This window comes from Bos grunniens, chromosome 21 (genome assembly GCF_055505025.1).
Source record: "Bos grunniens cultivar Pamir isolate PY7600 chromosome 21, Bosgru_T2T1.0, whole genome shotgun sequence".
NCBI classification, from domain to species: Eukaryota; Metazoa; Chordata; class Mammalia; order Artiodactyla; family Bovidae; genus Bos; species Bos grunniens.
Genome location: NC_141185.1, coordinates 25,180,082 through 25,206,697, shown reverse-complemented (window position 1 = coordinate 25,206,697; position 26,616 = coordinate 25,180,082). Strand labels below are relative to the sequence as shown.

The 26,616-nt window shown below is 37.8% G+C and overlaps 2 protein-coding genes across 10 annotated transcripts in view; one reads left to right on the top strand and one right to left on the bottom strand.

Moving 5' to 3' along the window:
• Positions 1 to 261: 261 nt before the first annotated feature.
• PPP2R3C (protein phosphatase 2 regulatory subunit B''gamma) lies at positions 262 to 26,508 on the bottom strand. 3 transcript variants are annotated; one of them, XM_086363593.1, is made up of 13 exons: positions 26,220 to 26,508; positions 20,998 to 21,125; positions 17,592 to 17,696; positions 16,554 to 16,666; positions 16,060 to 16,157; positions 15,153 to 15,223; positions 9,746 to 9,878; positions 8,500 to 8,555; positions 8,347 to 8,422; positions 6,848 to 6,984; positions 4,471 to 4,608; positions 2,300 to 2,359; positions 262 to 563 (listed from the first exon to the last, which is right to left on the bottom strand). In XM_086363593.1, the coding sequence occupies exons 2-13, from the start codon at positions 21,088 to 21,090 to the stop codon at positions 375 to 377; spliced, it is 1,269 nt and encodes a 422-aa protein (XP_086219719.1). In that variant the 5' UTR covers positions 21,091 to 21,125; positions 26,220 to 26,508; the 3' UTR covers positions 262 to 374. The 3 variants fall into 3 exon arrangements, with proteins under 3 accessions (XP_086219719.1, XP_086219717.1, XP_086219718.1); XM_086363591.1 differs by lacking the exon at positions 26,220 to 26,508 and adding an exon at positions 25,803 to 26,089; XM_086363592.1 differs by lacking the exon at positions 26,220 to 26,508 and adding an exon at positions 25,893 to 26,089.
• Positions 26,114 to 26,616, top strand: part of PRORP (protein only RNase P catalytic subunit) — a 136,895-nt gene continuing 136,392 nt past the window's right edge. For 4 of the 7 annotated variants that reach the window (XR_015149743.1, XM_086363590.1, XM_086363586.1 and 1 more), the window contains exons 1-2: positions 26,114 to 26,143; positions 26,487 to 26,601. Coding sequence is in view for 1 of the 7 variants with exons in the window: in XM_086363590.1 (XP_086219716.1) it covers positions 26,597 to 26,601 (5 nt within the window). In the remaining 6 variants the exon portion in view is untranslated. Of the gene's footprint in view, positions 26,602 to 26,616 lie in introns of all 7 variants that reach the window. The other 3 variants (XR_015149741.1, XM_086363587.1, XM_086363588.1) reach the window with 1 other exon arrangement.

Below are 26,616 nucleotides of genomic sequence, written 5' to 3'. Positions count from 1 at the left end.
TTAGAAGAAGATTCAAAGTTAAATGATATAATTTAAACTTTCTTTCAAGTATTCAAATTCTTAACGACTAATGTCAGAAATATTCCAGGAAAACTTCCTTTATTTCTAAAGATTATGTATGTTTAAAATGGACTCCTACCTTCACCAGATCACACTTGCCATATCTGAGCTAAGTGTAACCAGAATTTACTGCTCCTAATTTGGTCCCATTTCTTCCAGGCCACTGCAACCAAAATTCCAATAACCAGAACATTTGCTGTGTTCTGTAGGCCTATGAAGTATTTTATTTAGACCGTTTCTAAGGATTCTGTGTCAAAAGATTTACATGCAGCATCCAAGATTACTTTAATGAATACAGTCTAGTCTTTGAGAGATCATGTATCATCAAGGTCTGTAGAGTTTTCATTATCATTTGCAACAAGCGCTTCTCTATTCTCATAAGTCCAAAAGCCATTCAGATCAATTAGAATAGTGGTGACTGTGTCTCCTTGATTACTGTTGATTAAATCCTGGAGAGAGATTTTCAAAGGATCCTTTGGTTTTACCATGTCAAAGATTTCATCCTGCAAGAGAGGAAGAAAAAATACAATGAAATTTGCTATCTCATTCATTTAATTTCTATCACACAGTGATCTAAAATTTAGGGCTAGCACTTGAGCTTATGTAAAATTTTTTGTTCTAGGTTTTCCTTTTTCATTTAACAGGCAATCCATCTCTTTTCTATATACACAGAATTTTAGTGGAAGATTCCTTAGGTAGAGGCATACCCTTGAGGATACTCTGATTTCAGTTCCAGACCACTGCAATAAAGTAAATATTGCAATAAAGCAACTCTTGTGAATTTGTTTCCTAGTGCATTACAAAGGTTTATCTTTACACTGTAGTCTCTTAAGTGTACAACAGCATTATATGTAATAAAATGTACATACTTTAATTAAAGAATATTGCTTAAAATGCAAACTGTCATTTGAGCCTTCAACAAGTTGGAATCTTTTTGCAATAGTAATGTCAAACATCAGAGATCAACATATAGCTAATAATAGTAACAATGAATGTTGTGAGAATTACTAAAATGTGAAACAGAGATAATGCTGTTGGAAAAATGGCACCAATAGACTTGCTTGACTAGGGTTGCCACAGACCTTCAATTCATTAAAAAAAAATTTTTTAAAGGTATGCCTGTATGTTTCTTATAAAGAAAGTGAAGCTCAGTTAAAGCTACATAGCTAATTAGTGGCAAAACTATCTAATGTAGTGTTCTTTGTATATGTGGTAACTACTTATATTTTCCTATTGTCTTCTAATTAGGGGTAAAGCAGGGCCTTGATTTAATGCACACTTGGCTCAAAGTAAAAACTTAAATGCTTTAGAGCCAAGACAGGGACAAAACTTCATTTCCAATAATAATGTCAACGTTTTACTCTGGACCTGGAATGGATAGGGGGAGTATTAAAGAATTAGTCTTCCACAATGACACTAAATGGTGATAAAAATAACTAGAACAGATGGAAGAACCTTTTGTATATTAAGTGCACTATAAGATTACTTATGGGGTATCAGTACATGTTTTCTAATCTGTTTATAGTAAAATCACTCAATCTATTTAGTAGTATTTAAATTACATTTTTAAAGATTAGAACAATTCAGGTAAACGTATGACTTTTTAATCTGGTGTGTATGTGAAATTTCCCTTTCCACGTTGGTGGCCATATAAAATGACTCGTTTTTAAATTGCCAGTTGCATAGTTTCAAATTTGTCTCATTTATATTAAACCGACATAACCTTTTATTATATTTGGTTACAATGGATGCGTTATTTTATTACCTTACTTCACCTGAACCAGTAATGGATGCCCCCATGTGTTTTACAGCTGATGAAGGTCTGATTACTAAAATGTTAAGTAGTGGCATGTGTTTCAAAGAGTAGTAGTTTACATACAGTAAGATTGATGTCTCCTTAAATAATACCAAAGCAAGCAAGCCCTCTGAAGGAGTGGACTAAAAAAGTGCCTGAACCTAAAGTTTGCCCAAATTCAGTTTATGGTGGAACAGACTGCCAAAAGATACAGGCTGTACTGATTCTCTTAATTTTCAATCTGAATGAATGCTTCCAATGAGAACACAAGACTGACAATGTTAAAATGTTAACCTGTGTAAATCATTAGTCCCATTATTGTCTCAGTTTCTAATGACTTAAATATTAATTCAGATCAAATAACTGAAAATATTTGGTTCAGTATATCATAAGTTGCTTTCAGGTTATCTGCTGTAAATTATGTAAATTAAAGAAAAAAGTAACCTTGACATCTTGAAATGAAACAGGATCCTGTCCATGAATTTTCATTAGTTCTTGTATGGCCTGTATTTAATAGAAATAAATCCTTAAACAAAAAATAAAATACACAACATTCCCTGTCCTGTTCCCATGGCCCTGTTTCTAGTTCTGTTTCCTATCCTATCAGACCATAAATCTCATTGTTTTAACCATCCTTGTGAATTTTCTCAAATTCCTTGACCTTGGTTTACATCTGTTGAGCAAAACCTAAACACTGGATTGGTGTAGTCATTAACTTTTCTAGATCTACACATGGAGAACTTCATAAGGAAAGTATACAAGAGTACAGATTACTATTATGTAAGATTACTATTATGTAAGATTACTATTATGTAAGAATAGTCTCCAACCCCAGACAGGCCTTAAAACATGGCCTTGCAATTCTGTTATGACCTGCTCCTCCCATTTTCTAGGAATGCTGTTCACACCTTCACCATTCTGTAAGGCACCCAGTCTACCACCTCCCTTCCCACCCTATACTTCATATTCTTGACAGAAAAAAATGGAGGTAAACCTCCCTCAAATTATTTTATGAACTTTAACCAAAAAAAAGACTGAAGAAACTGCGGTGATCCAGTTGGACTAACAAATATTTAGGTGGGAGTCATTCACTGGAAAATGTGAAAGCTTAAAATTCTTGAAAAATAATCAGTGAAATATGTTTTGAGTGCCACTCTGTAGTGCCACTGATCCCAGTGTGTACAGGGCATCTCTGCAGCACACGGGAATCTGAATACACTCTCACCTACTGGAGCGGCAGATATGGATGAAGTGATCTAGAGTGCAAATGCACAAATGCGGGCCTAGCTTTATCACTGGGATACTGATGCACAAAGGCTTTACACACAGCTAGGCTTGTACCAGTAACTTTACCTTAGCCCATACAACCAAGTCTAAAACAAATCTGTAAAATATTTTCAAAGTATTTAATAAATAAAATAAGATTGGAAGATACTATAAAGAAATAGTTGTGAAAAGGGATTGAGTAGTTTGAAAGATATATTTACTGTGTTTTCCTAAAACTGAATTTTCATTTAATAGGTCTGCTTAAAGCAGGGGCATACCTATGATAAGTGGTATCAGATTCTCAGATTATTCATGGATATAAGTCCCATGTGGCATTCAGTTTTTAAAAAATGCATCCTCATACTGGATGTAATTTATTTTATCCTTATAATAATCTATAGTCATTACTACCTAGAAAATCATAAGAGAAAGAAAGCCTTTCAGGGAATTTAACATGAAATTATGAAGTATATACTCTGAAACTCAGACATCAGACAAAGTTATTTTAGGAGTATCACAAAATTTTTAGATGGAAAAAAAAAGCTTCCAGAGGAAAATGGTTTATGACAAAAATGTGAAAGTGTCCATTTTTACTGTTTTTAAAAAAATGTCAAAAAGAAAAAATAAATGTCTTCTTACCATTGATCTTAACCATATAAAAACCAGATGGTCTTCTGAAAACTAGCTATGTGGCACTAGAGTGGAACAGTACTGTACAAAACCATTCCATCAAGTAGAAAAGCCACCATTGAAACTGAGGAATGATTTATCTTAAAGGGGTGGACATTCCTACATTTACACCTGCTACAGCTGAATGCTTATCAGATACAATCAAATTCTACTTCAGAGCTCATCATGCTATTCTCTGAGACCACCTATGGCACAGAATAAGTATTTCAGCAAATCTGTTTCACACTGAAATGTGAATTCTAGCCAACTTTTAAATATATTTGTTATAGCATAACAATTGAATCTACACCAGGTTGGCAAAACTGTGGAAAGGAGTTCCCTTTTCTGAATGTGTAATTAACATTTCTATAGAATTTTACATACTAGTTTTTGATCACCAAGAGCACAGACTTTCTCAGGCATGTTTTTATCTGCACTGGTTAATAAGCCTGACATGTATTTACACACTTCTAAAGTGTCTTACAACTAATCAAATCAGCACTGATTTAGCCCATTTATATTTTCAAAAATAGAAAAAACTAAAACCAGACTTGATTTCCTTCTGAAATCTGTTATATAAATCCTTTTGCTAAATTTAAACACCCCAAGTTAGATTAAATTTTCACTTGGTAGGTAATTTAAACCAAACTGTATAACAAAGATACACGAATGAGACTTACCCTAAAGAAATAATTAAGGGAAAAGACATTCAGATACCCTTTGTTCTCAATGTCAAGTAACTTAAAAATATACTGCAGAGCTGCCGGTTCTTTGCGGTTTTCTAATGCAAGAACAAAATCCAGGTAGGTCTTATAGTCCTAAAGAAAAGAAAATGATGTTCGTTAGAATCCTTATTTGTAATTTGTAATTCATTGTTCAAATGAATGAATGATGATTGGAGGCTATTTTGTAATCACAGATGGCAATTTTTTAATATGAAATACGAATTCATACTTTACTTAATGTTGGTTTCTAGGAATTCTATACACTGCAGTTAACCTGTACAGATAGTTTTTGGGGGCACAGCTCATTTTCTTATGAGATTTGCTGTGTTAAATCATAATTTTCATTCATTAGGCTTTTATAATGGACAGGAGAGTGACAGCTATTGTGTATTGCCACTAAATTTATATTTTCAGTTCATGTGGTTGTATGAAACACTGCTTTGAAATTTTAATTCAGATGATTTCCAATAAGTCATCTTAAGAGTGCCAGATATTCTACAGTGATCTGACACTGTTTTCATCCAAAAGGGAGCAAATGAATACAAATGAAGGCTAAAAAGACATGAAGAGGACAGAAAGCTTTTTCTATAAAAAAAAGCGTAGTCACAGATTACTTTTTTTGCATGGTTAAAAGAAGTAAAGTACTTCAGAGATTTTCACTTGGGAAAAAAATGTTTATAATCTTGGAAAGGATTTTTTTAGGCTAAGATTAAGAATTCTTTTCTGATAAACTCTGTATAAGAGCTAGACCTTACCATGGTCTAAACTCCATGCCTAACGGTAGCTTCTGATTTTCTTTCTTTATCACATCATTAGTATACTCCAAGCTCCTCACTGTTTAGGCAGCTGTGGGAGTCATGAAGCAGTTTCTGTGCCTTTTCCCTCTTTTCTTTTGGCAGCTGGTTAACAATGGTTTCATTTAGAAAACTGTTATTGAATCTAAATGATAAAACCCTGATTCTCTGCTGACAGTGACTATTTCTTAAGCATCATTGGTTTGAAAAAGTTATCAAATCCTTAACACATATTTTTAATAGCAAGAATGGTGACTTAAAAATGCTATTTAAAAAAAATGCTATTTAGAATTTTCTTCTCAAGTATATATTTTGAATTGTGATAAAAGGACAGGCGCATGTTAGCAAATCTTTAGCTACTAAGGTAGTCACTTAGAATAATACAACCTGATTCTTAATTTAAATCATGGCATATACGGTACTATATCTGACCTGGTAACTCAATGAGTGAACCATCTATATGAAAATAGTCAATAGTATTTACCTGTTTTTCAGATTTTTATTTTTTTTTACTAGCCTACAACATTCCTCTACAATAGGTGCACCAATAATGAAATGAACAAAATAGTAAAAATTTCTATTTGTCCTGAGTCAATAAGGGAAGTAATGTTTTTGAGCAAATTTACCTTAAGATCAAAGGCTCCGAATCTCAAACAATTTGATCAGTTCATACTTCTTAAGATACTGTTATACACTGACAAGAAAATACTGCTGTATCACATCAAGAAAAAGGCTTTTGTGATTAAATATGGGCAGAGGACCTAAACATGCATTTTTCTGAAGAAGATAACAGATGGCCAACAGGCACGTGGAAAGATGCTCAATATCACCAGTCATTAGGGAAACACAGATCAAAATCACAATGAGATCACCTCACATTGTTCAGAATGGCTACCATCAAAAAGAACTAACGACTTCCCAGGCAGTCCAGTGGTTAAGACTTGGCACTTCCACTGCAGAGGGCATGGGTTCAATCCCACTAAGACCCCGAATGCAAAAACAAAAAACCAAATAAAAGATAACTCAAGTGTTCAAGGATGTGGAGAAAAGGGAACCCTCATGCGCTGTTGGTGGGAATGCAAATTGGTCCAGCACAATGGAAAACAGTATGGAGGTTCCTCAAAAAATTAAAGAGAGAACTAGATGATCCAGCAAGTCTATTCCTGGATGTTTATGTGAAGAAAATGCAAACAGTAATTCGGAAAGATATGCACCCCGGTATTCACAGCAGCAATACTTACATAAGCCAAGATATGGAAGCAACCTAAGTGTCTATCGACGGATAAGTGGATAAAGATGACATGGTATATATACAATGGAATACTACTCAGCCATAAAAAGAATGAAATCTTCACACAGGGAATATAGTCATATTTTGCCATAACTTTGGTATGTAATCTATAAAAATATTGAATTACTATGGGGTATACATGAAACTAATATAACATTGTAAGTCAACTATATTTCTATTTTTAAAAAAAGGCTTTTGGAAATTGTGGGAGTCTAAATTTTCAAAACTCAGAGTTTTAAACTACTACCATTTCTCCATCATAAGTGAGACACTCCTGGAAAACACGGTCTAAGAAGACATTGGTCATGGTTGCTGTTCCATAGCGGGAGAGTTCTTCTTTACTAAGCATGCCGTTGTGATCCTTATCAAGATTCAAATACTGGCCTTGGGAAGAAAGACAATAAAAAGACACGACCAAAAGAAACAAAAAGTTATTTTTATTGGTTAATATTTTGATTTTTAAAACTAATGTTGTTACAGTCAAGATAGACACCTGCTATTCCTTTAATCTCTATTAGAACAATGTTAAGCCAGAAACCAGTCAAAGAAAATTCATGCCTTTATGCTAAGTCACTTACATTATTTGTTTTCAGTTTGCAACCTTTTAGAACTTTGCTAGGATTCTAAATTAGATGGAGGTAGGGGGTCAACCCGGAGAAGGCAAGGGCAACCCACTCCAGTATTCTTGCCTGGAAAATCCCATAGGCAGAAGAGCCTGGTAGGCTGCAGTCCGTGGGGTTGTGAAGTCTCAGACACGACTGAGTAACTTCACTTTCACTTTTCACTTTCATGCATTGGAGAAGGAAATGGCAACCCACTCCAGTGTTCTTGCCTGGAGAATCCCGGGGACAGGGGAGCCTGGTGGGCTGCCGTCTGGGGTCGCACAGAGTCAGACACAACGGAAGCAACTTGGCGGCAGCAGCAGCAGCAGCAGCAGCAGCAGCAGCAGCAGCGGGTCAACCAAGATAAAGCACTGCAATGCTGGCACTTGAAAGCAGAGGTCAAGGTTGCCAAAACAAGTCAGAAGATCACTCAATAGAACAGTGTAACAGACTAATGAAATTCAAGAAAAAAGCAAACTAGGTCCAAAGACATCCTTCTGTGGACCCTGAGAGCAGCATTTTATCACAATGCAAGATCATAGGTGACGTTGATATTAATGTTCCTGAGTCAACAATAGTCAAACCACATTCCTTATGTTATATTAAAGTGCTAGAAATGTATTAAATTAAGAGTCACAAAAATATAAAACACTGGCACTTTGCTGTATAGCAGAGATTGGCACAACATTATAAATCAACTATATTAAAAATATATACATATACACACATATATATAAAATGTTGGTATTTAAACAAGTAAAATTTAGTAATCTAGCATAGAAGCTCTTAAGAAAATTAGGATAATTTGATCTTAAGGTAAATTTTGCTGTGCTGTGCTTAGTCGCTCAGTTGTGTCTGACTCTTTGTGATCCCATGGGCTGTAGCCCGCCAGGCTCCTCTGTCCACAGGGATTCTCCAGGCAAGAATACTGGAGTGGGTTGCCATGCTCTTCTCCAGGGGACCTTCCCAACCCAGGATTTGAACCCAGGTCTCATGCGTTGAAGGTGGATTCTTCACTGCCTGAGCCACCAGCGACGCCCTAAGGTAATCAGGCTACGTATAAAACTGTTCTTTGAATAGAAGTTAATGAAACATTTACTGAGGAACAGATAATTCAAATTTTAGCATTATGATAAGAACATACCATACACCCTTAGGGCAGAAGGAGCAGAAAACCAATTTGTTTCTTGACTCTCCTTGGATAGTTCCTCATCCCTTAACTAGATGAACAAAGAAACATAATTAGAAGACAGCAACTATCAAGTGATAGAATTAAGTAATTTAAAAACATACTTACCTCCAATAAATCATCTAGGAAGCTGCATGCTAAAATATCTTGAATTTTTATCTTCCCTTTAAAGAAGAGAAACACAATTACTTAATTTTAAAAACAAGAGCAACTCAATTTTATAAAAATGTTGTTTTAGAAGAACAATCACACAATTGGTATTTTAAAGCTTCCTAGCTCTCATGTTCCAAAGTCCTTACTATATATTGATGTTAAAAGGGAAATCTGCAGGGAATAGTTAATAAAATCTCATATAGAAATGTCTACCTATATACCACCAAATATATGTCCAATTGATAAATTCCAAAATTACAGTGATACAAGATTCCAAAAAAAGTTAATTTTTTTTGTGGTTATGGATATGATACTGTTAGTAGTCAAATAAAGAGACTGTCTCCATTTTCCTTTGGAGGTTCTGGAATAGAAAACAATATAAAGCATGGTTAAGAGTAGAGAGATGGGATTTAAATACCATTTCTAGACATGCAATCTAAGTCTCAGTTGCTTTACACATAAAATCTGGATAATACCTTCTTTATGGAGTTGAGAAGGAAATGAAAGAATCTATGTAAACTGCTTAGCACAGTACTCAGTACATAATAAACAGTCAAAACTGTTGGCTATTATTTTGTAAATTTCAAAGGGAAAAGATGTGTATGTCTTTAACAAAGGCATTTAAAAAAGACTGACAGCTACCCCATACTGTGATGGATTCACACAGCTGCCACTTTCAAGGACCTAAAAGAACCAAGGACTTTGGTTTGGGCCTTCTGTCCCTTTCTCTGTCCCAGTCTAGCAGGTTAGAACAGTTGATAGAGTGTACTGTTAAAACATGAGGCAAAATTTACAAATCTGATCCTCATATAGGATGGTTAACTTGAGAATGAGAAAAATACATTATGGCTAAATAGTCCTCCTATCTCCCAATTCATATTTTTCATCAAAAAGAATAATTTTCCAGTATATTACCTATTAGGGCTAGCAAATATATCAATACCTGGCTTCTTTAAACTGGAAAGAACCATAGGTCACCTAGTTGATACTTCATTTTAAAGACAAATTGTAAATGGTTATGTGACATGTCCACTGTCGCATAGCTGATGGTGGTTGGTGCAAGTAAATCAAAAGATCTATATATCAAAATATTTATATATCAGTGTTAATGACATGTTAGGAAAATAAATTACATTTTAAAGACTTATCTCTAGTTACTGAGATTTAGAAAATGTCTAAGTGAGATAAGATTTTCTTTTACCTGTTCTTAGAGGGTCTAAAAAGAAGAAGAACTTCCTAACTGCTGTACAAACATAAAAGGAGTAAAAAGATTTTTCCAGCCCATCTAACTGTGGCAAAGTAGGGATAAGTTCCAATATGTAGTTTTCTAAATCCTGAAAGAACAAAACAAAATACAATTTTACAGTGTTAAATGTCTGATCTTGATTTTTCATTAGATACTAAAATACAATTTCAGTCCTAAAATTATTCAGCATTGAAACTATAATAATGAAATAAATTTATAACTGTATTAGTGGTGAAGTTATTTTATATATGCCATTTATTTACATCTTAATATATTTTTGAATAGGTAACACATTCTACATAGTTCCAAATACAAAAGAAACAAAAAAAGTATTCATTGAAAAGTTTCCTTCCCACCTATTTCTTCTCCGCAGAGGTAACCTACATTACTAGTTTTTGATATATCTCTCCAAAGATAATCTATGCACATATAAGATAATACATATATATGTATATTTTTTTTCCCTTTTTTACACAGGATGTAGCAGCATACCATGAAAATTCTTCTCTATCTTCCTTTATCATTTAGCAATATACTTTGCAGTCATTCCATTTTGGCTCTCAAAGAACTTCTACTCTACTCTGTGCAAAGAAATAGTAACTGTCTATTATTTCACTGTATGAATGTAACAATCTATTGACCCAGTCTTCTACTAACGGACATCTACACTGTTTATAATCTTTTGCGACACTAAAATACTATAGGGAATACACTGGCAGTCCAATGGTTAGGGCTCCATGCTTCCACTGCAAGGCGTACAGGTTGGATTCCCTGGTCAGAGAACTAAGATTCCACATGCCACTCAGCATGGCCAAAAATAAATAAATAAATAACATACTATAGGGGCCAGGGTAATTTTTCACTCATAGAGACTATGGGAGAATACAGGACATAACTTCTGTAAGTTGAATTGCTGGGTCAAAAGCATGTGCACATTTATAATTTTGATAGACAACAGCAAACTTCACACTTCCCCAGGAAGGATATATTGATTTCACACTACTACCAGCACTGTGATGGCTTTATCAACAGCTTCCGAATTGTGCCCCAGGAGTGATACACTAAACTCAAGGGGGTGCAGCAAGATACTATAAATTAAAGGAAACACAGCGACATCTATTGGATACTGCACAACATATCACCATGGGCTAGAGCTATGAATTCAAGGTCATTCACATTTCAATCACATTAGATTGAAATTTATTCCTTTTGATAACATCTACGGTAAAGAATCTGCCCACAACGTGGGAGACCTGGGTTTAACCCCTGGTTCGGGAAGATTCCCTGGAGAAGGGAATGGCAACCTGCTCCAGTATTCTTGCCTGCCACATCTCATAGACCAAGGAGTCTGGCGGGCTATAGTCCATGGGGTCGCAAAGAATCGGACATGTCTGAGCTACTTTCACTTGACTCCGTTTCATCTTTGCAAAGCTAGGTTTTTGGTGGTTGCTGTGATAAAGCAAGTATCACGTGAAAATTAGTGTGGCAAAGGAATCAAAGATGACCGTGTCCAACCCAGGGCTGAGTAACTGTACAGTGCCAGCTAAAACTAACAGTTAATGGGCTTCCTTGGTGGCTCTTGGAGAAGGAAATGGCAACCCACTCCCGTATTCTTGCCCGGAGAATTCTCTGGACAGGGGAGCCTGGTGGGCTATGGTCCATGGGCTCGAAAAGAGTTGGACATGACTGAGCACATAGCACTGATGGCTCGGTGGTAAAGAATCCGCCTGCCAATGCAGGAGACGCAAATTCAATCCCTGGGTCGGGAAGATCTCCTGGAGAAGGAAATGGCAAGCCATTCCACTATTCTTGCCTGGGAAATCCCATGGACAGAAAAGTCTGGTGGGCTATAGTAGGGCTATAGTCACAGTCAGACACGACAGTGACTAAACAACAAAATCAACTGGTTAATAAATGGAGTTGTTAGGTATTTCTTTTGGCCATTTTTTTATGGAAATTACTGAGACAATAAGGGCACCTCAGTGAAGTGGAAAAGTTTGGGAACCCATGGTCTATTTTACATTCCTTCATTAAAGTCATTATCAAACTTTTTGATCTTTGCCAATCTGATAGGTGAAAAATGGTATTTTAGTGTAGATCTATTTGGCATTTCTCTCATATAAAGTGAGGTTAACATTTTTTCCCCTGTGATTAAGAAGCATTTGTATTTACTTTCTGCAAACTATTTATATCCTTTGCCCAGTTTTTACTGGGTTAACAGCCCTTTTATTCTTGATTTCTAGGAGCTTTTTCTCCACTAGAGTAATTTGGTCATTTGTCTGTGAGTAAGTTGCAGATATTTTTCTTGGCTTACTGTTTTCTTTTCTGTTTTTAAAAGTCTTCATTGAATTTGTTACAATATTGTTTCTGCTGTATGTTGTCTTCTTGACTGCTAGGCACGTAGGATCTTAGATCCCAGACCACTTTCCCAACCACCACAGATCAAACCTGCACCCCGTGCACTGGCAGGCAAGGTCTTAACCACTGGACCGCCAGGGAAGTCCCAGCTTCTTGTTTTTACTTTGTTTATGATGGTCTTTGCTTTACAGATTTTTTTAAAAATTAGCTGAACTTGTTTTTTAGACTTTTCAGCTTTGTCATATTCAGAAAAGCTTTCCCTATTCCAAGATTATATATTTAAGTGTCTCTCATGGTTTCTTATATTGTATAATTTTGTTACTTTTGCTTTATCCCTCCTGATATATAATGTTTCTACTTCCTCTGAGATACTTTATAATCTAAGTTGTATAACCAATGGCATCTCATACATGGTGAGTCCAAAACAGGACTCTTATCATCCCCAACCCTAGTCCTCACCTATTTCCCCTTATTCCACTATTTATTCAAAGTAAAAAATTTAAACTTGGTTCCTACCTTTTCTTTATGAAGGCCCCAATACTTTACCCCCAACATCTAATCCAGCAGCAAATTTTTGTTGTTGTTGGGGTGTGTGTGTCCAAAATAAATACTAAATTGATCTATTACTGGCTTCTTCATAGACATCATCCTGGTCTGGGCCACTATCATCTCTCACCTGGACAACTACAGTAGTTTCCTAATTATTCATTGACTCTAGACTCCTTACAATTCATTCTCCACATATCCAGTCATCTTTTACAATGTAAACCAGGGAGGTACCCTGGTGGTCTCGTGGTTAAGACTCTGCACTTCCACTGCAGGGGCCACGGGTTTGATTCTTAGGGGTCATGGGTTTGATTCTTGGTAAGGAAACTAAGATCCCACACAGGTTGAGCAGCATGGCCAAAAAAAAAAAAGAAAATTTAAAATGTAAACCAGGGAGTTCACTGATGGTCTAGTAGTTAGGAGTCTGGACTTTTACTACTGTGGCCTGGGTTCAATCACTGGTCAAGGAACTGAGATTAACATGCTTTGTGGCCAATAAATAAACAAATACAATATAAACCATATCTGACAGAGTCAGCTTAAAAGTTCTCGTGGCTTCCTATTAGTCTCAAAATAAAACCCAAACTCCCTACCATGCCCTAATACAAGTGGCTCTGCCTACTTCTCCAACTTGCCCTTCTGTCAACTCTGGTGCTGTGCTGTGCTTAGTCGCTCAGACATGTCCAACTCTTTGCGACCCCGTGGACTGTAGCCCACCAGACTGTTCTGGCCATGGGGATTCTCCAGGCAAGAACACTGGAGTGTGTTGCCATGCCCTCCTTCAGGGGACCTTCCCAACCCAGGTCTCCCACTTTGCAGGCAGATTCTTTACTGTCTGAGCCACCAGGGAAGCCCAAGAATACTGGAGTGGGTAGCCTATCTCTTCTCCAGGGGATCTTCTGACCCAGGAATCAAACTGGGGTCTCCTGCTTTGCAGGTGGATTCTTTACCAGCTGAGCTACCAGGGAAGCCCCTTGTTACACTAACCCTTGCTCATATGCTCTAGACACACTGGCTTCCTTCTGCTTCTAAAACAGATCAGGTTTAACTGTGCCTTGGGGACACTGAACTTGCTATTCCCTTTGTACTACATTTTCATAAGGCTGGTTCTTTCTCATCCTTCATGGCTAAAACTCAGTCACTAGTTCAAAGAGGCACCTTTCATCTTATCTAAAATAGTTCCACAACCCCAGTCATACTCTTTCTAGGACCCTATTTTCTCCTTAGAACTTGTCAGTCTTTGAAATCATATTGCAGATAATTTAGTGTCTGCCTCCTCACTCTGTTAGGAAAAAAGCACCTTATTATACATAAGGGTAAGGCTTGGCAATGTACCTGGCATAAATTAAATGTTTGGTAATTCGTTATTTAAGATTTAATAGTTCAATGAAAGTTTGCCTATACTACTCAAATTACAGATGTTGGCACTGGAAATCACTATCTTTTAAATAAGGGAGACACAAAGTCTGGTTTCAAAAGGCAAAGCACCAAGGTTAGGAGACAGGTTTTTCTCCCTTTGAGAGAAGTGTTTCCTTTCACTGACAGAAGAGAAGATTATTCCCTTTTAATCACAACTATAGCAATACACTGTTGCTTTTTTCTCCCTTCTCCCCATCCCTTTTTAAATTTTTGTTTTCATTCATGGCAAGAGGCAAGAAGAGATAGTGTGTTTTGTAAACCAACTAATGGCTAATGAGAATCCTGAGAGCTATAGAAGTATTCCAGTATCTGACCTGAGTAAGTATCAACAAATGGTTAATATATCTTCCTTGCTATAGAGAAATGGATAGAACCAAGAACCTTTTGTCAAGTCGATCTGAACCTTAATGGACAAGAACAGTACTGTGGCCCTAGAAAGGTTTTTAAGTGTAAATGTTCAGTATGAGCTAAGAGATTCTATCTATATAAATCTGGATAAAACAGAGTGTAACAAATTATAACAGGAAACAAACTATAACAGGGAATCTGCATTTCTTTAAATCTTATATTTGAACATATATCTAAGTGATTAATTATCTTGGTTCATATTTATGCATAACTCCATTCCCATTTTATATATATTTGGGAAAAAAGTCTGAACTGAAAAGAAACATGGCCATATAATTAAGATAGTTACACTTACAAGAAAAATAATGATTTGTATCATGAGGCTATAATATAATTCTTTGCTGATAACCTGGCTTAACTACATTGGTATATGTGTGTGTGTCTGTGCGTGCTCAATTGCTCAGTCATGTCCAACTCTTCGCAACCACCTAATGGGTAATAAATATCCTCTTGGTAACTGACCTTACGACCCAAACCTACAGGTGGGAATACAGTCACGTTATTTTTCTTATATCTCTTAAAAAAGGAAAAACTCCTTGCCCTTACATTATCTGTAATCTCAACATCCAGTGATAACTATTATTTAGCATTTTGGTATCTAGAGTAGTTATGAAAGTAGGTTAATACTTACAGATTCCCGAAGATATCCTTGTCCAGCAACATCATATAAACTGAGTCCTATTCTTGTTTGATGAAGCCAAACTGACAGTAAACGAGAAAATGAAATACAATAATTATTAAGATCTATCCTTTGGTATATATACGCATAAAAGGAGATAAATAGATTAGAAGGACAAGCTGATTTATAGCTCCATAAACATCTATTTTCTCACATATACTATTCATTAATCCAAAAACTGTTTGAAATAAATATACCATAGAATTAACTGCAGATATCAACAATTCTACCATGCCTAAAGTGACACTAAAGTTGATGCCCTTGAGAATCCTTGTGTTCCACCAAAAAGGAGTGTAATGTTATGCCTTCAGTGAAGCAGATTTTATTCTACTGAGGTTAATTACTGCAACCAAATATCAGTTAAAGATGGTACAGCATTTGACAAGTCATGGAACTTATAGGAATCATAACAACTCCATGTTGTTTAATAAAAGCTCCTTGAGTATGCGGCTACAGTTTTGAGTTTGAAACTATCCTCTCAGGCAACTCAACCTGTAATATATTGGTGAAATGGAATTACCAGTGAATTAAAATATTTCAAATAACAATCTATTAAAATTCTTGGTTCAGCTTTTGATATGTCTAGTTAGCTAGCATCTTCAGAAGAGGTTTTTGTTTTGTTTTTTATAAACTTTTTTATAATAGTGAACCCAAATGTATGGTAGAAAATTTCAGTTCTAGTAAGTTCCAGGAGAGAATCATAATAATAGGAAAACAAATCTTGGTCAAAAGACAAGAAATTCTGCTATTCAAATTTAATAAAAGAGATGTTTGACATGGAAGGGATATTATAAAAGCAAAGACCCAAATTCTTTATTCTCAGATAGAAGGAGTTGAAGCAAAATGAAAATGGAATCACCTTTTCTCATGACATAATTAAAGAACTGCATGATGGAAATTCTTCCATAAGAATCTGTATGAAGGAGTTTAGCAAAGACTTTTGCTGTGAAAAATTGCCTAAGAAAAGAAAATAAATGTTAAATCATCTGCCAATAAAAAAATGACTTCTATATGATTCAGCAGAAAATAGCATAAATTCAAACAACTAAAAATCAAAGTAGAGGGAAAAAATCAAAGTGAGTACTATAGTTCAAAACTTAAAATATTAAGTCATACATCTTTAAATTCTATTGCCTTAAGAATGAGGGACTATAGTGTTGTAAATAAACTATATTATTTCTTTTAACAACTTTATACTAAGTAATAGTCTTGACTATAAGTAATTTTATTAAACTTTATTTAATGAAAAGTTGACTTAAATGATATCATTGACTTAAATTTTCATTAACATTTATTTGATGCATTTAAAATGCTTAATGTAACATACTCTTATGTTAATTATATTATTCTTACTTGCACTTTGGTCCAGCTTTTTCACCAACCTTTAAAAAATTTTCATAATTAATCATTGCTTCTTCTCCAATCATGGGTGGTGTCTGGTGCTTGTCCAGCAAAAACCATAAGTTCTTAGGAGAATTGCAAAATTTTAAGATATTTAAGATGTTTTTATCAACAGAACAAAAATTTTTAAAAATAGCTTAAAAATGTGTTATTTCCATTAAAATGATAGACTACCATCTATCACTGGGCTTCCCTGATAGCTCAGTTGGCAAAGAATCCACCTGTAGTGCAGGAGATCCCAGTTCAAGTCCTGGGTCAGGAAGATCTGCTGGAGAAGGGATCAGCTACCCACTCTAGTATTCTTGGGCTTCCCTGTGGCTCAGCTGGTAAAGAATCCACCTGCAATGTGGGAGACCTGGGTCTGATCCCTGGGTTGGGAAGATCCCCTGGAGAAGGGAAAGGCTACCCACACCAGTATTCTGGCCTGGAGAATTCCATGGACTGTATAGTCCACAGGGTCACAAAGAGTTGGACATGACCGAGCAACTTTCACTTTCACTGTAGGGTCAAACTGCAAGGGTTAAAATCCCAGCCCTGTCTTTAATCTTGGATGGTGGACTTAAGCTTCCTGTGTTTCAAATCGCATTTGTAAAGTAGGGTTAACAGTCCCTACATCATACAGCTATATGGATTAAAGGGGAACTGTATATGAAAATTTTAGAACTTAGTAAGCACTCAATAAATGCCAGCTATTTTTATTATGTTATTAGTAATCAAAGGATAATAGAAGATGATATTCTTCTTAATATGACTCCCTACAATAGTGGTTCTCAACTTTGGCCTCACATTAAAATTACCTATGGACTTTAAAAAACAAGACAAAACTCTCCTTGGGACACATAAGCTTTGCAGCTGATTCTTGTGGGAATCGTCACTTCAGAGCCTGTGCTTTCAGCCACTCTGCACTACTGTCTCCATTTAGGCGCCCTGGGATCCCACATGACACACGTAGTACAAATAGGAAATGGCCAAGAATTATTCCATTCTTACCTGTAATTCTTCATTATCCAATAGTTCCCTGCTTTTCCTTTGCAGAAAGACAGCTCTGGATTCTTCTCTTAATTTCTGTAGTAAGACTTCATCTTCAGCTGGCAGCTAAAAATACACTGCAGTTAATTTCTACACTTAAATTCTAGACCATTGGATTATTTAAAATGTATCACTTCATGGCAAATTGATGGGGAAACAATGGGAATAGTGACAGACTTTATTTTCGGGGGCTCCAAAATCACTGCAGACGGTGACTGCAGCCATGAAATTAAAAGACACTTGCTCCTTGGAAGAAAATCTATGACCAACCTAGACAGCATATTAAAAAGCAGAAACTTTACTTTGTGTCTAGTCAAAGCTATGATTTTTTTCAGTAGTCATGTACAGATGTGAGAGTTGGACTACAAAGAAAGCTGAGCGCCTAAGAACTGATGCTTTTGAACTGTGGTATTGGAGAAGACTCTTGATTGAGAGTCCCTTGGACTGCAAGGAGATCAAACCAATCAACCCTAAAGGAAATCAGTCCTGAATATTCATTGGAAGGACTGATGCCGAAGCTGAAGCTCCAATACTTTGGCCACCTGATGGAAAGAACTGACTCATTGGAAAAGACCATGATTCTGGGAAAGATTGAAGGCAGGAAGAGAAGGGGACGACAGAGGATGAGATGGTTGGATGGCATCACCGACTCGACGGACATGAGTTTGAGTAAGCTCCAGGAGTTGGTAATGGACAGGGAAGCCTGGCGTGCTGCAGTTCATTGGGTGGCAAAGAGTCAGACACAACTGAGTGACTGAACTGAACTGATTTGGTCTAAAAAACTATATATGCCACTGTCTCAAAAGTACTTTTTTGTATCTCAATTTTGCTTAACTTCAAGTCATCATTTATTTAAAAAGTTCATTTAACAAAAAGAGATCCACAGAGAATTCAGTGATCACAAGGCCAGTTCTGCCTGGAAAAAGCTAACCATCTAGCCCAAGTTTCTTTTTTTGATTCAGAGTTTACTTAAAAATAAACACAACATTTAGTATGTGTCCACGATATATCAAACATCAATACACACATTCTAATTTAATCCTACTAGCCCTGTGAGATAGATTTCATCACACTCAATTTAGAGGTAAGGAAATCAAGAGATGGATGACTATCAAGAATGCATATGCAGTTAGTCAGTCCCAGACCCAAGATTTAAATCTTTGGAGTTCCAGTCTATTTTAATTTTTTATGAGTTGTTTTCTTTGGTTCCTTGTTCCCCTATGTCCTCATGTCCTAATGTTAATGACTTGCCCAAAGTTGTGCAACTAGAGTAAAAACATGCATCTGGGTCTTCTGACATCAGGGATTCAGTGTATTTTCTCTTCTCCATCTCATTTCCATTACTGGGTAGTTAGGTTATCTCTCCCTTAAGTAGACTTCAATGCTACTTGCTAGTGACTGCTGGGAGTAAAGTACTAAGACAGGTAATCAACAGAAGATAACCATCCCCAAACTAAATGTATCAGAATGTGTCATGCTCTTACTTTCCTTTATGACCCACCACTTTTTCTATGTTCTCAATGTAGCCCAAGTTTCAATTTATATTCATAGAAATGTTCCCAGTGTAACCTTAGCCTGATACAGAATTAAATCAGGACTAGCTGAAGAGCGACTTTTAGCCAAGTATGCCTGGTGAGATTGGATCACCTTACTTCTCAGAGATGGTCAAGCCAAAATCTACTAATTGGCCTCCAAGGCAGAGGTTCTGCTTATTGTGGTGATTTCCCTAAGCTGGGCTTTAAAATGACTCATCCCAACAACTTCAAATAATTTGCTTTGAGAATTTATTCTTTCTTTTATGTATCTTTGCCCCATCAAATGTAGCTGTGTAATCCATAATCCAAATTCAGGGCTATGATTTTACTTTATTTCTAAGAACTAGATGCCATCCTTTCCCATCAAAGAGGATGGAGAAGAAATGAGCATCAGGAGGTGAGGCTGGGGTTGAGACAGGAACCATGTGCCAGTGGGTAACCAGCCAAGGAGAGAAGTGGTGACCAAAGATGACATGTAGTTTCTCTGAAGCAGTGGAGTGGAAGGAGAAGAAGAAACCAGGGAAAGAACATCCCACAAGTCCACATCTGCAGACCAGCAACCATTTGGGATCTGGAAGAGGTCAGAGAAGAGACAGAAATGGGGGAAAAGGGGATTCCCTCAGGAACCACAAGGGGACAGCCGGTATTGGAAGTACAGGAAAGTGGAGTCCTGGGAATGGAGTGACGTCAGCATCTGAGGGCTGCTTCTGGGTTAGTAAGATAACAATTTCACAATCCTGATTATATGAGATAATGAATATAAAATGTTCTTAAGTAGGTGGATACTCAATAAATGTCAATTCCCTTCCCACTCCCTCAGACTACAAAAAATTCTCAGTCGTCTAACTGCCTCTGATTAAGAAAAGTATGAAATGCAAAAAAGCAAAAAGAAAAGTATGTATGCTGTGACCTCATTTTTGTTAAACACACACATATAAAAATCTTTATTTATGTCTCTGGCATTAGCTGCTTTTTCTCTTTTCCATAACATATATGGATTAGTCTCATAATTTTTCAAAGGCTGGGAGACACAGTATTACAAAAAAGTTTGCAGTAAAATGATTCAAATGAAAAAGTTTGTACTTGAAGAAATAAGTTAAAATTATCTGGATAATCCACTTATATCAATACCTCACTCCTTAATGCAAGTAAAACATAATATTTACTTTCTTTGCAAATAATGTTATAATTAATTGAGTTTAGAAGGCAACAGGTTTAAGAGACATTCAGCTAAAATTCCAAAGTTAACTTTATTATGGTAGCTACAGTTTCCACAATACTAAATAGGTCTTATTGTTTTCAGTAGCCTTCAATTTTAGCTGTAAATAACTTTCTGAAAGTCTTACTGTTTTATCTACAATGCTCTTCAAAGCCTTCTTTACCATTCTGGCACAAAGAAACATATAATTAAGTATAACTCTTAAAGTTTTCCACTCTCAATCTATTTTTCAGTTTAGCCTTGAGCAAAACATTTTACACCATATGAGTAAAAGACAAAGTTAAAAATTGTGACCAACCAAGTAAATCTAAGTCTTATAGAAAGCCTGACAACAGAATCCAATAGAATACCACAACTAATATCCATAATAAAAATTAGGAAGCAAGAACTTTAAAAAAGTGGCAAGTAACAACTTTGTGTTCTTATGCCAATTTATATGAAAAACTAAGATTTAACCAGGTCAAAAATAATAAGGTCAACTATAATAAAACAATATACAAAATTTTAAATATAATCAATTTATCTGTTTATAAAATAAAAGATTTTTATCCCATTTAAAAAAATTACACTTAATTTATAAACTCTGCAAGACATTTGCTTAGATATCACTTACCCTGTAATAAAACCGAGGAATGGTCTTATAGAATTCATTTGTGTTTTTTCTACCTCCTTTCCATTCTGAGTAATACTTGGTAAATAAATCCATTTCTTCATCTTTTAACTCTTGTTCACTTTTTTTTTCTGGTAACAAAACAGATTAAGGAGGGAAAGAACTTTTAAAATCAGACAACATTTTTTCAAGACATCTATACACTATGCTCTAATTATAGCACAAAAAAGGCCTTCACAAATGTGTTTAGATACTGCTGCTGCTGCTAAGTCGCTTCAGTCGTGTCCGACTCTGTGCGACCCCATAGACGGCAGCCCACCAGGCTCCCCCGTCCCTGGGATTCTCCAGGCAAGAACACTGGAGTGGGTTGCCATTTCCTTCTCCAATGCATCAAAGTGAAAAGTGAAAGTGAAGTCCCTCAGTCGTGTCCGACTCTTTGTGACCCCATGGACTGCAGCCCACCAGGCTCCTCCGCCATGGGATTTTCCAGGCAAGAGTACTGGAGTGGGGTGCCATTGCCTTCTCCTGTTTAGATACTGAGCATCTATTAACTTTCTTAAAACACCAAGAATCACTACCTTCCCCTGAAATAGCCTCTTCTACATCTTCAACCAGTTCTCAGATGCTCCCACTTCTTCTTATCAATGTACTTGCTCTTTCTCAAGTCACTGCCTCTCTTATAGACCTGACATGTTCTAGTTCATTTAATCAAAAGTTCTCATTGAGCACATACAATTCAGTATCAAAAAAAAAAATCCAATTAAAAAATGGGCATAAGATCTAAACAGACATTTCTCCAAAGAAGACATACAGATGGCCAACAGGCACATGAAAAGATGCTCAACGTTGCTACTTATTAGAGAAGTGCAAGTCCAAATTACAATGAGATCTCACTTCACATCAATTGGAATGGCCATCATCAAAAAGGCCACAAATAATAAAAGCTGGAGAAGGTATAGAGAGAAGGGAACCCTCCAGCACTGGTGATGGGAATTTAAACTGATATAGCCACTATGGAGAACAGTATTAAGGTTCCTTAGAAAACTAAAAATAGAGTTACCATATGATCTAGAAATCCCACTCCTGTACATGTATCTTAAGATAACTATAATTTGAAAAGATACATGCACTCTATAGTTCATTGCAGCCCTATTTACAATAGGCAAGACATGGAAGCAACCGAGATGTCCATCAACAGATGTACAGCTAAATATGTGGGGGGGGTGTGTGTGTATATACATGCACACATACATACATACAATGGAATATTACTTAGTCATAAGGATGAAATAATGACGTCTACAACAATAAGAATAGACTTAGAGATTATCATAATAAGTCAGACAAAAATAAATATCATCAGTTCAGTTCAGTCGCTCAGTCGTGTCTGACTCTTTGCGAACCCACGAACCGCAGTATGCCAGGCCTCCCTGTCCATCACCAACTCCCAGAGTCCACCCAAACCCAAGTCCATTGTGTTGGTGATGCCATCCAGCCATCTCATCCTCTGTCGTCCCCTTCTCCTCCTGCCCTCAATCTTTCCCAGCATCAGGGTCTTTTCAAATGAGTCAGTTCTTCACATCAGGTGGCCAAAGTACTGGAGTTTCAGCTTCCACATCAGTCCTTCCAATGAACACCCACGACTGATCTCCTTTAGGATGGACTGGTTGGATCTCCTTGCAGTCCAAGGGACTCTCAAGAGTCTTCTCCAACACCACAGTTCAAAAGCATCAATTCTTCTGCACTCAGCTTTCTTTATAGTCCAACTGTCACATCCATATATGACTACTGGAAAAACCATACCCTTGACTAGACAGACCTTGGTTGGCAAAGTAATGTCTCTGCTTTTTAATATGCTGTCTAGGTAGGTCATAACTTTCCTTCCAAGGAACAAGCGTCTTTTTAATTTCATGGTTGCAATCACCATCCGCAGTGATTTTGGAGCCCAGGAAAATAAAGTCAGCCACTGTTTCCACTGTTTTCCCATCTATTTCCCATGAAGTGATGGGACCAGATGCCATGATCTTAGTTTTCTGAATGTTGAGCTTTAAGTCAACTTTTTCCACTTTCTTCTTTCACTTTCATCAAGAGAATCTTTAGTTCTTCTTCACTTTCTGCCATAAAGGTGGTGTCACCTGCATATCTGAGGTTATTGATATTTTTCCTGGCAATCTTGATTCCAGCTTGTGCTTCCTCCAGCCCAGTGTTTCTCATGATGTACTCTGCATATAAGTTAAATAAGCAGGGTGACAATATACAGCCTTGATGTACTCCTTTTCCTTTTTGGAACCAGTCATTGTTCCATGTACAGTTCTAACTGTTGCTTCCTGATCTATATACAGGTTTCTCAAGAGGCAAGTCAGGTGGTCTGGTATTCCCATCTCTTTCAGAATTTTCCAGTTTATTGTGATCCACACAGTCAAAGGCTTTGGCATAGTCAATAAAGCAGAAATAGATGTTTTTCTGAAACTCTCTTGCTTTTTCGATGATCCAGTGGATGTTGGCAATTTGATCTCTGGTTCCTCTGCCTTTTCTAAAACCAGCTTGAGCATCTGGAAGTTCACGGTTCACATATTGCTGAAGTCTGGCTTGGAGAATTTTGGGCATTACTTTACTAGTGTGTGAGATGAGTGCAATTGTGCAGTAGTTTGAGCATTCTTTGGCATTGCCTTTCTTTGGGATTGGAATGAAAACTGACCTTTTCCAGTCCTGTGGCCACTGCTGAGTTTTCCAAATTTGCTGACATATTGAGTGCAGCACTTTCACAGCATCATCTTTTAGAATCTGAAATAGCTCAACTGGAATTCCATCGCTTCCACTAGCTTTGCTCGTAGTGATGCTTCCTAAGGCCCGCCTGACATCATACTATATCTCTTACATGTGGAATATTTTAAAAATAGATACATATAAACTTATTTACAAAATAGAAAGACTCAGACATAGGAAACAAACTTATGGTTACCAAAACCTTGCTGCACTTCAACCTGAGGTCTTTGATTCTATGATTTATTTTCTCAAAAGTTTTTCCTCTTCCTGGTCACACTTCCTTCTCAATATGCCTGTAGTTCTTTTCCTGAAACTCTTCTGCCAGCGTTTCTCCTCTATCTGGATTTGCCTTGTTTTTAATAACTGTTGGAGAAAACTGCCGAACTATGTAAACATTTGGTCCCACAAATTTATTTCATGGTAGTTAATAACTCAGCCTCTCAAAACCACCAATACATATTTTATTTGCCCTTGATGTCCTCTTGCTTATTCCTCTTGGTGAATGACTGTTCCAAACTTTCACTGCATTCCTCAAACGTGCTGTGTTCACCCTCAACAGATGAGAATCCCGCTCAGTTCACCAACAACTGAGTATCCTGGGCATGCCTGGGTCCTCAGTCGCTTCATCTGTGTCTGACTCTTTGTGACCCCACGAACTGCAGCACGCCAGGCTCTCCTGTCCTTCACTATCTCCCGGAGTTTGCTCAAACTCATGTCCATTGAATCGGTGATGTCATCCAACCATCTTATCCTCTGTCACCCCCTTCTCCTCCTGCCCTCAATCTTTCCCAGCATCTGGGTCTTTTCCAATGAGTCTACTCCTTGCATGATGAGGTGGGCAAAGTATTGGAGCTTCAGCTTCAGTATTAGTCCTTCCAATGAACATTCAGGATTGATTTCCTTACCTTACCTACTTTCCCTCACCTTACTACTCTTCTTCTAACTCAGTAAGTGGTACTACGTACGATCACCTGAGCCCAAATCCCAAGAGTCACTCTCATTCTACCATTCACCTATTCTAGGGATATACACACATGCATCTTTCCAGAGTCAGGGATACTGACTCTCACTGAGATAAAATTGAACAACAACAAATCTGAAGAAGGTATACAGATATCCAGGCAGAAGAGCATTCCAGGCAAAAGAAACAGCCAGTGCCAAGGCACGAAAATGGGACTATGCCTGGTGTATGCAGGGAAGGGGGAGGCGGGAGTGAGCTGCAGCAGAATGAGCCAGAGGGAATAGCAGATGAGGGAGAGCAGATAAGAAATACTGGAGGATTAGAGGTTTAGGCAATGGCACCCCACTCCAGTACTCTTGCCTGGAAAATCCCATGGACGGAGGAGCCTGGTAGGCTGCAGTCCATGGGGTCGCTAAGAGTCGGACACGACTGAGCGACTTCACTTTCACTTTTCACTTTCATGCATTGGAGGAGGAAATGGCAACCCACTCCAGTGTTCTTGCCTGGAGAATCCCATGGACAGAGGAGCCTGGTGGGCTGCCGTCTATGGGGTCGCACAGAGTCGGACACGACTGAAGCGACTTAGCAGCAGCAGTTTAGGAGGTGACAGAAGGAACTGCCTTGGAGTGTAGGAGAGTCAATGTCTAGGGACACACGAAAGAAGTGTAGTTGAATGACTGAAACATCTACTTTAGGTTAGTGGACATGAATTAAAAGTGAAACAATTCAGCTGCCCTGGATGGAGGTGTGGAATAGGAATGATAGTTTTAACCAGACTGATTAACAAACAAGTGTGAAATAGAGGGAAAGAGACAAGAAAAAACGGATTATGAAGTCTAAAATGGGTAAGGAGGGAAGTAAAAAGTGTGACAATAAAAAGGCGGTAAGAGCAACGGTAGGATCGAACGGTTGTTGGCCCCGCGACTTTGAATTATCCCTCACAAGTCGAGGTTAGGACCAAGCAAGTGAGTTTCTAGGTAGCTTTTCATTCCTGCAAATCCCTTCCCAGAGAAGTGTAGGTCAAACCCCTCTGGATCGCTCAACCACATCCCAGTCAGCCTCTTTTGTCGAGAGGTTTTACCAAAGGTGCTGCTCCTCCCCATCCATCGTCCCCCCAGTTCCCGGTGTTTGGGGCCAGGATCTCTCAGCAGGCGGCTCCTCCCAAACTCACTGTGTGGACTGGTGCTGGGTGTCGCTAACCGCCGGCGAAGAATTTCTTTCCAGTCCATAGCTGATTCCGGCCCACCAGTTCCCGCATTTGCTGTTTACTAACCGCTCCACCCCCTGCCAGCTCCGGCGTCAACACCGCCCAGTCCCGTAAAAAGTCATGAAGGCCGCGTAACTGCCATCTTGGACGCGGGCGGAAGTGGGGGTAAATCGATCCCAGAGGCCACTGCGGAGAATACCACGATCAGGCTAAAGGTAGGGACGCGGTCACAACAGGAGGGCAGACGTGAAAAAGATAAGCTGCTTCCTTAAAGCAGCTTCCCAGCCTCACCATGCTTGATTCTAAAGCCGCCGGATAAGGGAGCGCGCGCTTTTATTTCATCTTGGCCCTTTGGCACATGTGCACCACGTGACCCAGGGGTTCCTTTGGCTCCTGCGGCTGGATGGAAGAGCTTTCTAATTTCAGTTTCTTTTCATTGTTTATTGCGGATATCTGGAGGCTTTAAATGCTCCCTGAATGTAATAGGTGGGCTCAGCAGCCGCCTGTACCCCCTCCTGCCACTAAAATGTTCACAAGTCGCCTTTTTCTCGCCTCCAGGCGGGACGGAACGCCTGCGACCAGCTTAGCCACGCCTCCGCGGCAGGGGCCGTCGCGGTGCATTGTGGACGCCGTAGTTTCGCCGCTAATGGTTGCACACAGCGTGAGTGATGAGGTGGGTGATTGAATC